General features: G+C 48.5%; 1 protein-coding gene across 1 annotated transcript; it reads left to right on the plus strand.

The window, feature by feature from the left end:
• LOC121991868 (SPX domain-containing protein 1-like) lies at window positions 1–2269 on the plus strand. Its single transcript, XM_042545936.1, has 3 exons — window positions 1–407; window positions 690–822; window positions 1637–2269. The coding sequence occupies exons 1-3, from the start codon at window positions 123–125 to the stop codon at window positions 2059–2061; spliced, it is 843 nt and encodes a 280-aa protein (XP_042401870.1). The 5' UTR covers window positions 1–122; the 3' UTR covers window positions 2062–2269.
• The last annotated feature ends 10522 nt before the right edge of the window (window positions 2270–12791 follow it).

The following is a 12791-nucleotide window of genomic DNA, read 5'->3' on the forward strand; positions in this document are numbered from 1 at the left end:
CCTACGGCATATTCGCCCTCCTTCCTTTATATCTTCCCCTTTCTCCTTCACCTCTCCTTAGAAAAATTCCCCCTTTTCTGCGCTCGTTGCCTCTCGATCCTTGTTAGCTTCGATTCTTGGAGATGAAATTTGGGAAGAACCTCAGCAACCAGATCGAGGAGACGCTGCCGGAGTGGAGGGACAAGTTCCTCTCCTACAAGGACCTCAAGCGGCGGCTCAAGCTCATCTCCGTCTCCGAGCGGCCGGCCAAGCGGTCCAAGGTGGCTGATGAGGACGCATCCGGCGACGTCGCTCCTTCCTCCACGGCTGTGGAGGAGGAGGAGTTCGTGAGTCTCCTCGAGGCCGAGCTCGACAAGTTCAACACTTTTTTCGTTGAGAAGGAGGAGGAGTACATCATCCGACAAAAGGTATGGTGTGTATTCTTGCTCGGTTTCGAGTAGTAGTATGAATTGATGAACAATCGATTGAGTTGGAAGGCTTCAATTTTGATTCCGAATACCATAATCTTATGTTATTTTGTACATTGCATCTACTCCTCTTCATCCAAAAGAGAGAGCGGGTAGATAAGTTGATCTTGAGAAGGATACGAGTGTTCGTCTGATTCAGTTTTCCTTGTTCCTGGTTGCTTTTTATATTTCTTACTTTCATGGCTAGACTAATTGTATCAACATGAATGTGTGAATTTGCAGGACCTGCAGGATCGAGTCACTGAAGCCATCTCTAGGGATTCCAAGGAGGAGTTGATGAAAGTGAGGAAGGAAATTGTAGACTTTCATGGGGAGATGGTTCTTCTGGAGAACTACAGTGCCCTTAACTACACGGGTAGGTTTCCGTGAGAATTCAACTTTTTCTTGATCTATTCTTATGTAATCTATGGTCCACATAGCATATTTTCAGTATTCTAACATATAAATTAGTACACTTCCGTAGATCCTCCAAACTATCTAAGTTGTAATGGATTGATATCCCTTTATGTTCCGAACCTTTGTTTTTTTTTTTGGAGCTTGTATTTCTCATTGCAAACAATCCATATGGTGTATGAATTACATTCAGTCCAGTATAAACTTAGCACTTTCGCTTCAGGAGCAATTTATGGATTTTATTCTACATTCATGTTTACTAATTGATCAGATTGATTAGGAAGGGCGTTGGAGTAGCTTGGTAAATTTGTTTTGCTAGGTTATGATAAATTAGCATTCAGCAGAATAGATGTTTGGATTTCTTCTTCAAATCACACACTCACTACATAGTACTATTTCTCTTGTCATTGGTGAAACAATCAATCCACTCTCATTATAACTTCCACGACAGAAAATTTTATGTTATATGTCTATTACCAATGCAGTTTAACTGATTTACATTGATTGACTGAACAAGGTTGCTTTTATTTAGGTATCAAACTCTCCCATTTGTTTTAGATATTACATGTCTTGTTTGTTAATTTCTCCAAACCATTATTTCTCAATTTGTTAACAAGGAAACTCATGTTAGCATAGTCATGATCAGAGCCTAATTATAGTTTACAATTATCTGAGTGTTGTTGATTAACTGTTCTGTCCTTTCTTCCGGTTCATTTTTTTTTTAAATTTGTGCACTCATTTAGATGGTTTATTATGCTTGTTTGTGATGATTTCAGGTCTAGTGAAAATACTGAAGAAGTATGACAAGAGAACAGGAGCACTTATCAGGCAGCCCTTCATCGAAAAGGTGCTGCAGCAGCCATTCTTTACAACTGATCTCCTATACAAACTCGTGAAGGAGTGTGTGGCTATGCTCGATCACCTCTTCGCCAGCAACAACCTGTCAATTTCAGCAGAATGCGACGGACAGAATGGAGTGCCAAAGCCGGCGCAATCAGGTGGGAGGGTGCCGGAGTTGGAGGAGATTAAATATATGCAGAGCTTATACATGAAGAGCACCGTAGCAGCGCTGCGGTCCTTGAAACAGATTAGGAGCAAAAGTTCAACAGTCAGTTTCTTTTCACTGCCTCCTTTGCAGAGTACTGGAATGGAAGAAAGGTGGAGCAACAATGTTCCAGTGGTAGAACAGGTAGCCAAGTAACGACATTACGCTAGTGACCTTCTGTTAATCTATAATCTGCTTCGAAGTGGTTTCACTCTCTATTCCCATAATTTTCACATGCTTGTACGCTAATCTAATCATACATGTTAATTCTAAGAATATAGGTCGTATCATCTTGTGCAAAATTGGATGTTCTAGAGACTGAAGAGCACAGTGAAAAATGGAAATCACTTGAGATTACCTTGAATTCTTCATTGTTCATCAACGGTGCAGATACTTAAAACTAAGTTTAGGATGTCTTTTTTTTTCCCCTCCTTGATGCGTCTTGAACTCGCTGCTTGGATGAACTTACACCAGGCAATTTTGAAACATTAGTCGTCATTTGACAGAAATCGGTGCGTTACGGAGGAAACCTCAACGGACTAAAGGGCTTTACTTCTGCAGTATTTCTGTAAAGATGTTGCTCTATTATTGTGTCATAAACGGCGCCTCGTATTATGCTTTTGTTCAAAGGATGCCTTGTTTTTACCTATTAATTTTAAAGGGATAAGTAAGTTCATGAACTATTCAAAATTATTATTATTTTTAAAAATAAATATTTAAAAATTATAAATTTATAAAAGAATAACGGTCGGAACCACATTCAACCGTCAGAATCAATCCATTGACCCGGTTATGGGTCTTGATCGGATCCGAGTTTGACTTGACTTAACATGATGTTGGATATATATATTCAATGACTTTTATTATATATGTAATTTTATTGCTAAAAAAATAATTTATTATTAGATTTATTATACAAGTTAAATAGTTTTTATAAATTTAATATTAACCAGAAGATTTAATAGTCTCATGGCAGTTAGGTTGTAAAATTAAGAAAAATGATATGTAGAGATAAAAATCTTAAAAAAAATAAAAAAATCTTAGGAATATATACAATCTATGAAAATATAAAAGTAAAAATAATGAACCATTAATATATATGTCTATTCTTAAACTTTTCTTTAAGATTTTTTTCTTTACATATCATTATTCTTAATTTTAATAGAAAAATAGAATATCCTATGTTAAAAAAGATTTTAATAGAGTATATATATATGTTAAAAAAGATTTTAATAGAGTATATATATATATATATATATATATTACAGAGATGACGTACTAGGTATGATAGATAAATTATTGATTACCAGAAGATCTTTCTCTCCTAGGAGTAGTTTTTTCTCCGATCCTACTCACAAGAAAACAAGTCAACAAAACGCTAGTGCCTAGAAATCAGAAGGAGTCCATGGTGAAGACCCTTCGACGCTCAAGTTAGTACGAGTCCTGACGAGTAGATGAAGAATAGTAAAAACATATGCGTGAGAGTAAAGTTATAGATGTTAGTGAGCATATATTTGCCACGGAGAAGACTCTCCTTTATATACCTCCTCACCTAATCTTAGCAGTCATGAGGTGGTAGAATGTGTCAGAGTCTGTTACGTAAAGGGAATTGTACAACTTATGTAAGGTGTAATGATTATCCGAGGAATCCTCTCTTCACCCAAACGTATACTTCTTTTGTCGTTTATATCTTCTGTTATGGCTATGACTGTTAAAGGAATATGCTGTTATAATTGGTTTGCTGATAGGAGACACGATGATCTCTAAAGAAAGTTCCAGAATAATATTCTCTGATACATGGTTGTTATTCTGACAAGTTGTTAGGATGTTGTCTGTTGATCATAATTTGGCCAGTTTTTAAGCCAACCGCTCTATTAGGATGATGTTGTTTGCTGAACATAACTCAGCCGGTCCTTAAACCAGCCGCCCTGTTAGGATGATGTTATTTATTGAGTATAACTCGGCTAGTTCTTAAGCCAGCAGCCCTGTTAGGATGATGTTGTCTACTGAGCATAACTCGACCGGTCCTTAAGCTAGCCGCTTCTATTGAGTCGTTCGGTTACATTCTGCATAATCTGTTCTGTCATGTATTATACCGTATGTATCTTGACTGGTCATTAAGCCATCCACCTTTTAAACCGTCCACCTTTATGTTTGTCTTGGTCATTAAGACGCTCTGTACTATTCTGCGCAATCTTGAAACATTCGTTTGGAGAATGACACCGTGCCTTAGTCATGTTGGAAATCTGCTCGAGAGATAATATAATACCTTATGCTTCCTGAAAATACCTCTTGTAATCTATGCTTTGGTAGAATTCTGTCCGGACGATAATGTGAGGATAAGCACCGTAGGCCCAATCATCTTTTTACTCGACCGAGTATATAATAGGCTACCTAGAGAAACACGCTTCGTTCTGAGAGATTTCGTCAATATATTAGGCTTCATCCTAGCTGACCCATAAGGTCGGCCGACCTCAATCTTAGTCGTCTTAATGATTTGACTGTCCTTAAAACATCCAACTTCCCGGTTCGCACGGCTTAAGGACGGACTGTCTCAGATTGTGACTCGGCTGAGACATATAAACTTGTCTGACTTTGTGATCAGACGGGTTTACTTGCATACTATCCCCTACGGTTGGTCTGTTATGGAGTGAATCGTTCATCTCGTTCGGCCCATAAGGCCGACCAACCTCATTCTTGGTTGCCTTAAGATCTGGCCATCCTTAAAGTATCCAACTTCCCAGTTCGCTCGACTTAAGGACTGACCGATCGGATTATGACTCAATCTGGTTTGAATTAAAAAACCTATCACTAGGTGATTAATCAAACTCAAATGAGGAGATATTATCCTTTCTCAAAGGTAACTGCCACATTATCTTGACTTTGACCATTCCATCATCTTGACTTTAACTTCCACGTCATATCCTGGACCCGCTTATTTCTTAACGTGGCACGTATGTGGGAGCATTTGGATATGTACGTGAGAACGTTCCAAGTCGTGTGTGTGGGAGCTTATCTCAAAGGTAATATGGACTCGTAATTCATAACGTGACGACACCCGCCTACGTGACTCTCCAAACGATAACATAAATATGTTTGGTTGGGTGTAATGTAATCTAACTTGTAATGTAATCAAATTTGTAATGTAATGTAATGTAATCTTGATTACATTGCTATGTTTGGTAATGTAATGTATGCAATCTTTGATTACAAGGGTGATTACATTATTTTATTTAGTGTTTGATGTGGATATAACCTTGGGGGCTTGGGAAGAATTAAGAAGAAAGATGGAGCCATTTTTGTCATTTGGAAGGATGAGGACTTTAGGGTTAACAGTGCTTATAAGCACTGTTCACCACGATGCAAAAAGGAGGGGGGGGGGGTTTTCGTGATTCTAGGCAGTCGCCGCCAGCCCTCTCGCGCAGGAAGCCGACGCCGATGCCGGTCAACTTCCCTCCCTCTCTCTCGTCGCTGACGCTCCTCTTCTCTTCTCCTCACCGCGACGCCGCTACCGGGCGGCCACTTCATGTCTTTGCTTCTTCGCCACCACCACGATGCAAGGGAGGCACAGCCGCCACTGCTTCTCCCACACCACAGGCGAGCCGCCTCCCTCCTCTCTCCCTCTCCTCTCGCTGGCAGGGCCTCCCGCCAGGGCTCTCTTTTTTCCTCCGCCTGAAGCCATCATCGGAAGCACTCTGATCTGCCGCCATGGAGAGACCAGCGACGTCGCCGATCGCACACGTCACCGGCGATGGTCGCACACCTCCATCGTCGCCGCATATGCTGACGCTGCATTCAGCGGCCCTCGTCGCCGCGTCCAGCGGCCTCCGTCTCCGCGTCCAGCCGCCTCCGCATGCGGCAGCCACCTCCTTGCGCTGGCAGTCACTGCTGCCCCCTTCTACGACCACGTTCACCGCTGGCAGTCGCCGTCTCTAGTGGATGTCGTCACCTTCTGGGTCATCGCAGCCTTTATACTATTTATCCTCGCCGGCTTGCGAGCCGAGAGGGTGCTCGGCCGGTAAGCCAATTTGGTTCCGGCCATCGAGCCGCTGTGCTTCTCTATTTACACCGTTATTATGTTTGTTATTAGTATTACCAGGCCTGCGTGCCGTGTGTCGGCCTGCGAGCCGAGAGTGTGGCAGGCCTTTGTGCCGTTATTGTATCCAGGTCTGCTAGTCGATGGAGTGTTCGGCTTTCGTGTCACTGTTGCATTCCGGCCTATGAGTCGAGGCTGTAGTCTGACAGTGTGTCGTCCTGCGGATCCATATCGCGTCTGGCTTCGAGACATCGGAGCCAGCTACTCACCTGAGGGGCATTTATCTACCATTCATGGTCACGACGACTCAATCAGTATCTCGACCAGCTCACCCATCCATCCGAGGACGTCCCCTGGGGGCCAGGGTACGTTCTCGTACTCCTTATTCATGCATTTATTTCTCTATTATTATCTGGCTGCTCATATGTTCGTGGGACCCACCTCGAGCATCGAGGTACCAGGGATCGGGGCAACCCGGTCGCTGGCTGCAGGTGTTGTTGACCAGAGGACTTTTGATAGCCTGGTCAACGCAGAAGATAGCTCACCACTGGGTCATGAGGATGCGATCAACCTTCCAGACACGTCACGCCGACAGGTCCGTTTTCTCAGCTTCCCGACAGGATCAAATTGGCGCCATCTGTGGGAACACACCTGGTCTGGAATGTGAAGACGGACGACACGGAAATTTTTGCCATCCTCATGGCCTTGATGAGTTTCGACGAGTATATCGTATCCTCCTCACTCCACGAGTATTCGGGAGTCGAGAAATTGAGTCAGATCCCTTGCTGGTCGGCAGGTCAGTTTTTCAGTTATATTCTCTTTCGGTCATAAAATTTATCATAGTTTCTCGAGCGAGGACTCCCGTGCCGATCGGTCGGGTGTATATTATCCGAGCCCCCGGCTCAAAGACCCCGTGTCGATCGATCGAGCGTGTATTATCCGAGCCACTGGTTCGATGTCGAAGACCCCATGCCGATCGGCCGGGCGTATATTATCTGAGCCCCTAGCTCGATGTCGAAGACCCCGTGCCGGTCGGCCGGGCGTATATTATCCGAGCCCCAGGCTCGATGTCGAAGACCCTGTGCCGGTCGGCCGAGCGTGTATTATTCGAGCCCCCGGCTCGATGTCGAAGACCACATGCCGATCGGCCGGGCGTGTATTATCCGAGCCCCCGGCTCGATGTCGAAGACCCCGTTCCGGTCGGCCGGGCGTATATTATCCGAGCCCCCGGCTCGATGTTGAAGACCCCTTGCCGATCGGCCGGGCGTATATTATCCGAGCCCCCGGCTCGATGTTGAAGACCCAGTGCCGATCGGCCTGGCGTATATTATCCGAGCCACCGGCTCGATGTCGAAGACCCCGTGCCGATCGGTCGGGCGTGTATTATCCGAGCCACCAGCTCGATGTCGAAGACCCTGTACCGATCGGTCGGGCGTATATTATCCGAGCTCCGGCTCGATGTCGAAGACCCCGTGCCGATCGACCGGACGTATATTATCTGAGCCCCGGCTCGATGTCGAAGACCCCGTACCGATCGGCCGAGCGTATGTTATCCAAGCCGCGAGCTCATTATCGAAAACCCCGGCCGGGTTTGAGTTATGTTTGAAGACCGTCGAGCGGCAACGTTAAATCCTAGTGTCCAACCGGCGACTATAAAAATCCCGGCTTGAAGACCGTCGAGCGGCGACGTTAAATCCCAGAGCCGAACCGGCGACTATAAAAATCCCGGCTTAAAGATCGTCAAGCGGCGACGTTAAATCCCAGAGTCGAACCGACGATTATAAAATTCCCGGTTTGAGGACCGTCGAGCGATGACTTTAAACCCCAGAGTCGAACCGACGACTATAAAAATCCCGGCTTGAAGACCGTTGAGCGGCGATGTTAAATCCCAGAGTCGAACCGGCGACTATTAAAATCTTGGCTTGAAGACCGTCGAGCGGCGACGTTAAATCCCAAAGTCGAACCGGCGACTATTAAAATCACGGCTTGAAGACCGTCGAACGTCGACGTTAAATCCCAGAGTCGAACCGACGACTATAAAAATCCCGTCTTGAAGACCGTCGAGTGGCCACGTTAAATCCCAGAGTCGGACCGACGACTATAAAAATCCCGGCTTGAAGACCACTTCATGGACCAATTCCTTGGATGTCCTTTCTCCCCCATTCGGGGTCGAGCTTATCAGAGTGTGTATCTCCCCCGTTCGGGGTTGAGTGACCGGCTTATCAGATATTTTATCTCCCCCGTTCAGGGTCTAGTGATTATCATTGATATCAGACCAGTTTTAGATATTTTATCTCCCCCGTTCGGGGTCGAGTGTCTTCACTAGTCTCGGACCAGCTTATCAGATCTTCTATCTCCCCCGTTCGGGGTAGAGCGATCGTCACTGGTCTTGGACCAGCTTATCGGATCTTCTATCTCCCCCGTTCGGGGTCGAGTGTCTTCACTGGTCTCGGACCAGCTTATCGGATCTTCTATCTCTCCCGTTCGTGGTCGAGTGTCTTCACTGGTCTCGGACCAGCTTATCAGATATTCTATCTCCCCCGTTCGAGGTCGAGCGATTGACACTATCATATATTTTATCTCCCCCGTTCGGGGTTGAGCATTCTTGGTGAACATCTATCTCCCCCGTTCGGGGTCGAGCAGTATTCACGAGCATTTATTTCCCATGTTCGGGGTTGAGCACTCTTCGCTGGTCTCAGACCATCATATCGGATCTCATATCTCACCTGTCAGGGTAGAGATGTCTTCATTGGTCACGGTGCATCAGAGCAGCTTATCTCCCCCGTTCGGGGTCGAACTATCTCCAATGGTCGCGAACGAGAGTATCTCCGCTAGTTTCGGGCCATAATATCTCACGGGCTCTATGCCCGCTCAGCTAAAGACTTTCGCATCCGTGCGCCTCTATTTCCCGGGCTATGCTTCCGTTCAGTTCACGGGTGAGGCGTCCGCTTAGCATCATCCGCCCGACATCTATTCATCCGATCGACATCCTACCGACCGCCTGATCGGCTTCTTCGCGGTCGCGCGCTCGACAATCGCTCGCGTACCAGTATACAACGAGTTCAGCAATTTGATTTTAATATCGAGAGCGGTTCATCCCGTTGCGATAACTGTCTAGTTAGTCGGACTAGCACCTTCTTCGACTAGACTTGAAGGGGAGACTTGTGATATGGATATAACCTTGGGGGCTTGGGAAGAATTAAGAAGAAAGAGGGGGCCATTTGTGTCATTTGGAAGGATGAGGGCTTTAGGGTTAACAGTGCTTATAAGCACTGTTCACCACGATGCAAAAAGGAGGGGGGGGGGGTTTCGTGGTTCTAGGTGGCCGCCACTAGCCCTCTCGCGCAAGAAGCCGACGCTGATGCCGGCCAACTTCCCTCCCTCTCCCTCGTCGCCGACGCTCCTCTTCTCTTCTCCTCACCGCGACGCCGCTACCGGGCGGCCGCTTCGTGTCTTTGCTTCTTCGCCGCCACCACGATGCAAGGGAGGCACAGCCGCCACCGCTTCTCCCTTGCCACCGCGCGAGCCGCCTCCCTCCTCTCTACCTCTCCTCTCGCCGGTAGGGGCCTCCCACCAGGGCTCTTTTTTATCCTTCGGGCGAAGCCATCATCGGACGAACTCTGATCTGCCGCCATGGAGAGACCAGCAACGTCGCCGATCGCACACGTCGCCGGCGATGGTCGCACACCTCCATCGTCGCTGCGTATGTTGATGCTGCATCCAACGGCCCTCGTCGCCGCGTCCAGCGGCCTCCGTCGTCGCGTCCAGCAGCCTTCGCATGCGGCAGCCACCTCCTTACACTGGCAGTCACTACTGCCCCCTCCTACGACCACGTTCACCGTTGGCAGTCGTCGTCTCTAGTGGATACCGTCACCTTCTGGGTCGTCGCAGCCTTTATACTATTTATCCTCGCCGCCTTGTGAGCCGAGAGGGTGCTCGGCCGGTAAGCCGATTTGGTTCAGGCCTTCGAGCCGCTGTGCTTCTCTATTTACATCATTATTATGTTTGTTATTAGTATTACCCGGCCTGCGTGCCGTGTGTCGGCCTGCGTGTCGTGTGTCGGTCTGCGAGTCGAGAGTGTGGTCGCCCTTCGTGCCGTTATTGTATCCAGGCCTGCGAGCCGATGGAGTGTTCGGCCTTCGTGCCGTTGTTGCATTCCGGCCAGCGAGTCGAGGCTGTAGTCGGACTGTGCGTCGTCCTGCGGATCCATATCGCGTCTGGCTCTGAGCCATCGGAGCCAGCTACTCACCTGAGGGACATTTATCTACCATTCATGGTCACGACGACTCGGTCAGTATCTCGACCAGCTCACCCATCCATCCGAGGGCGCCCCCAGGGCCAGGATACGTTCTCGTACTCCTTATTCATGCATTTATTTCTCTATTAATATCTGGCTGCTCATATGTTCGCGGGACCCACCTCGAGCATCGAGGTACCTGGGATCGGGGCAAACCGGTCGCTGGCTGCAGGTGTTGTTGACCAGAGGACTTTTGATAGCCTGGTCAACGCAGAAGACAGCTCACCACTGGGTTATGAGGATGCGGTCAACCTTCCAGACACGTCACGCCGGCAGGTCCGTCTTCTCAGCTTCCCAACAGGATCAAATTGGCGCTGTCTATGGGAACACACCTAGTCTGGAACGTGAAGACGGACGACCCGAAAAGTTTCGCCATCCTCATGGTCTTGATGAGTTTCGACAATTATATCGTATCCTCCTCACTCCACGGGTATTCAGGAGTCGAGAAATTGAGTTAGATCCCCTGCTGGTCGGCAGGTCAGTTTTTCAGTTATATTCTCTTTCAGTCATAAAATTTATCATAGATTCTCGAGCGAGGACTCCCGTGTCAATCGGTCGGGCGTATATTATCCGAGCCCCCGGCTCGATGTCGAAGACCCCGTGCCGATCGGCCGGGCGTGTATTATCCGAGCCACTGGTTCGATGTCGAAGACCCCGTGCCGATCGGCCGGGCGTGTATTATCCGAGCCACTGGTTCGATGTCGAAGACCCCGTGCCGATCGGCCGGGCGTATATTATCTAAGCCCCTGGTTCGATGTCAAAGACCCCGTGCCAGTCGGCCGGACGTATATTATCCGAGCCCCCGGCTCGATGTCGAAGACCCAGTGCCGATCGGCCGAGCGTGTATTATCCGAGCCCGCGGCTCGATGTCGAAGACCCCATTTCCGATCGGCCGGGCGTGTATTATCAGAGCCCCTGGCTCGATGTCGAAGACCCCGTGTCGATTGGCCGGGCGTATATTATCCAAGCCCCCGGCTTGATGTCGAAGACCCCATGTCGGTCGGCCGGGCGTATATTATCCGAGCCCCCGGCTCGATGTCGAAGACCCCGTGCCGATCGGCCGGGCGTATATTATCCGAGCCCCTGGCTCGATGTTAAAGACCCCGTGCCGATCGACCTAGCGTATATTATCCGAGCCTCCGGCTCGATGTCGAAGACCCCGTGCCGATCGGCCGGGCGTGTATTATCCGAGCCACCGACTCGATGTCGAAGACCCTGTACCGATCGGTCGGGCGTATATTATCCGAGCCCCCGACTCGATGTCGAAGACCCCGATGCCGATCGGCCGGGCGTATATTATCCGAACCCCCGGCTCGATGTCGAAGACCCCGTGCCGATCGGCCGAGCGTATATTATCCGAGCCCCCGGCTCGATGCCGAAGACCCCGTGCCGATCGCACGGGCGTAAGTTATCCGAGCCGCGAGCTCATTATCGAAAACACCGAGCCGATCGGCCGGGTTTAAGTTATGTTTGAAGACCGTCGAGCGGCGACGTTAAATCCCAGAGTCCAACCGGCGACTATAAAAATCCCGGCTTGAAGACCGTCGAGCGGCGACGTTAAATCCCAGAGTCGAACCGGCGACTATAAAAATCCCGGTTTGAAGACCATCAAGCGGAGACGTTAAATCCTAGAGTCAAACCGGCGACTATAAAAATCCCGGCATGAAGACCGTCGAGCGGCGACATTAAATCCCAAAGTCGAACCAGCGATTTAAAAATTCCCTGTTTGAAGACCGTCGAGCGGTGACGTTAAATCCTAGAGTCGAACCGGCGACTATAAAAATCCTGGCTTGAAGACCGTCGAGCGGCGACGTTAAATCCGAGAGTCGAACCTGCGACTATAAAAATCCCAGCTTGAAGACCGTCGAGCGGCGACGTTAAATCCTAGAGTCGAACCAGTGACTATTAAAATCCCTGCTTGAAGACCGTCGAACATCGATGTTAAATCCCAGAGTCGAACCGGCGACTATAGAAATCCCGGCTTGAAAACAGTCGAACGACCACGTTAAATCCCAGAGTCGGACCGACGACTATAAAAATCTCGGCTTGAAGACCACTTCATGGACCAATTCCTCGAATGTCCTTTCTCCCCCATTCGGGGTCGAGCTTATCAGAGTGTGTATCTCCCCCGTTCGGGGTTGAGTGACCGACTTATCAGATATTTTATCTCCCCCGTTCGGGGTCTAGTGATTATCATTGATATCAGACCAGTTTTAGATATTTTATCTCCCCCGTTCGGGGTCGAGTGTCTTCACTAGTCTCGGACCAGCTTATCAGATCTTCTATCTCCCCCGTTCGGGGTCGAGCGATAGTCACTGGTCTCGGACCAGCTTATCGGATCTTCTATCTCCCCCGTTCGGGGTCGAGTGTCTTCACTGGTCTCGGACCAGCTTATCGGATTTTCTATCTCTCCCGTTCGGGGTCGAGTGTCTTAACTGGTCTCGGACCAACTTATCAGATCTTTTATCTCCCCCGTTCGGGGTCGAGCGGTCGTCACTGGTCTCGGACCAGCTTATCAGATATTCTATCAACCCCGTTCGAGGTCGAGCGATT

Source organism: Zingiber officinale, chromosome 6B (assembly GCF_018446385.1).
Source record: "Zingiber officinale cultivar Zhangliang chromosome 6B, Zo_v1.1, whole genome shotgun sequence".
NCBI lineage: Eukaryota > Viridiplantae > Streptophyta > Magnoliopsida > Zingiberales > Zingiberaceae > Zingiber > Zingiber officinale.

Excerpts from the sequence above, each read along its gene's own strand:
- LOC121991868 (XM_042545936.1), top strand. The coding sequence starts at position 123 with ATGAAATTTGGGAAGAACCTCAGCAACCAGATCGAGGAGACGCTGCCG. Across the intron at positions 408-689 it reads AGTACATCATCCGACAAAAG|GACCTGCAGGATCGAGTCAC; the intron begins GTATGGTGTGTA and ends GTGAATTTGCAG. Across the intron at positions 823-1,636 it reads CAGTGCCCTTAACTACACGG|GTCTAGTGAAAATACTGAAG; the intron begins GTAGGTTTCCGT and ends TGATGATTTCAG.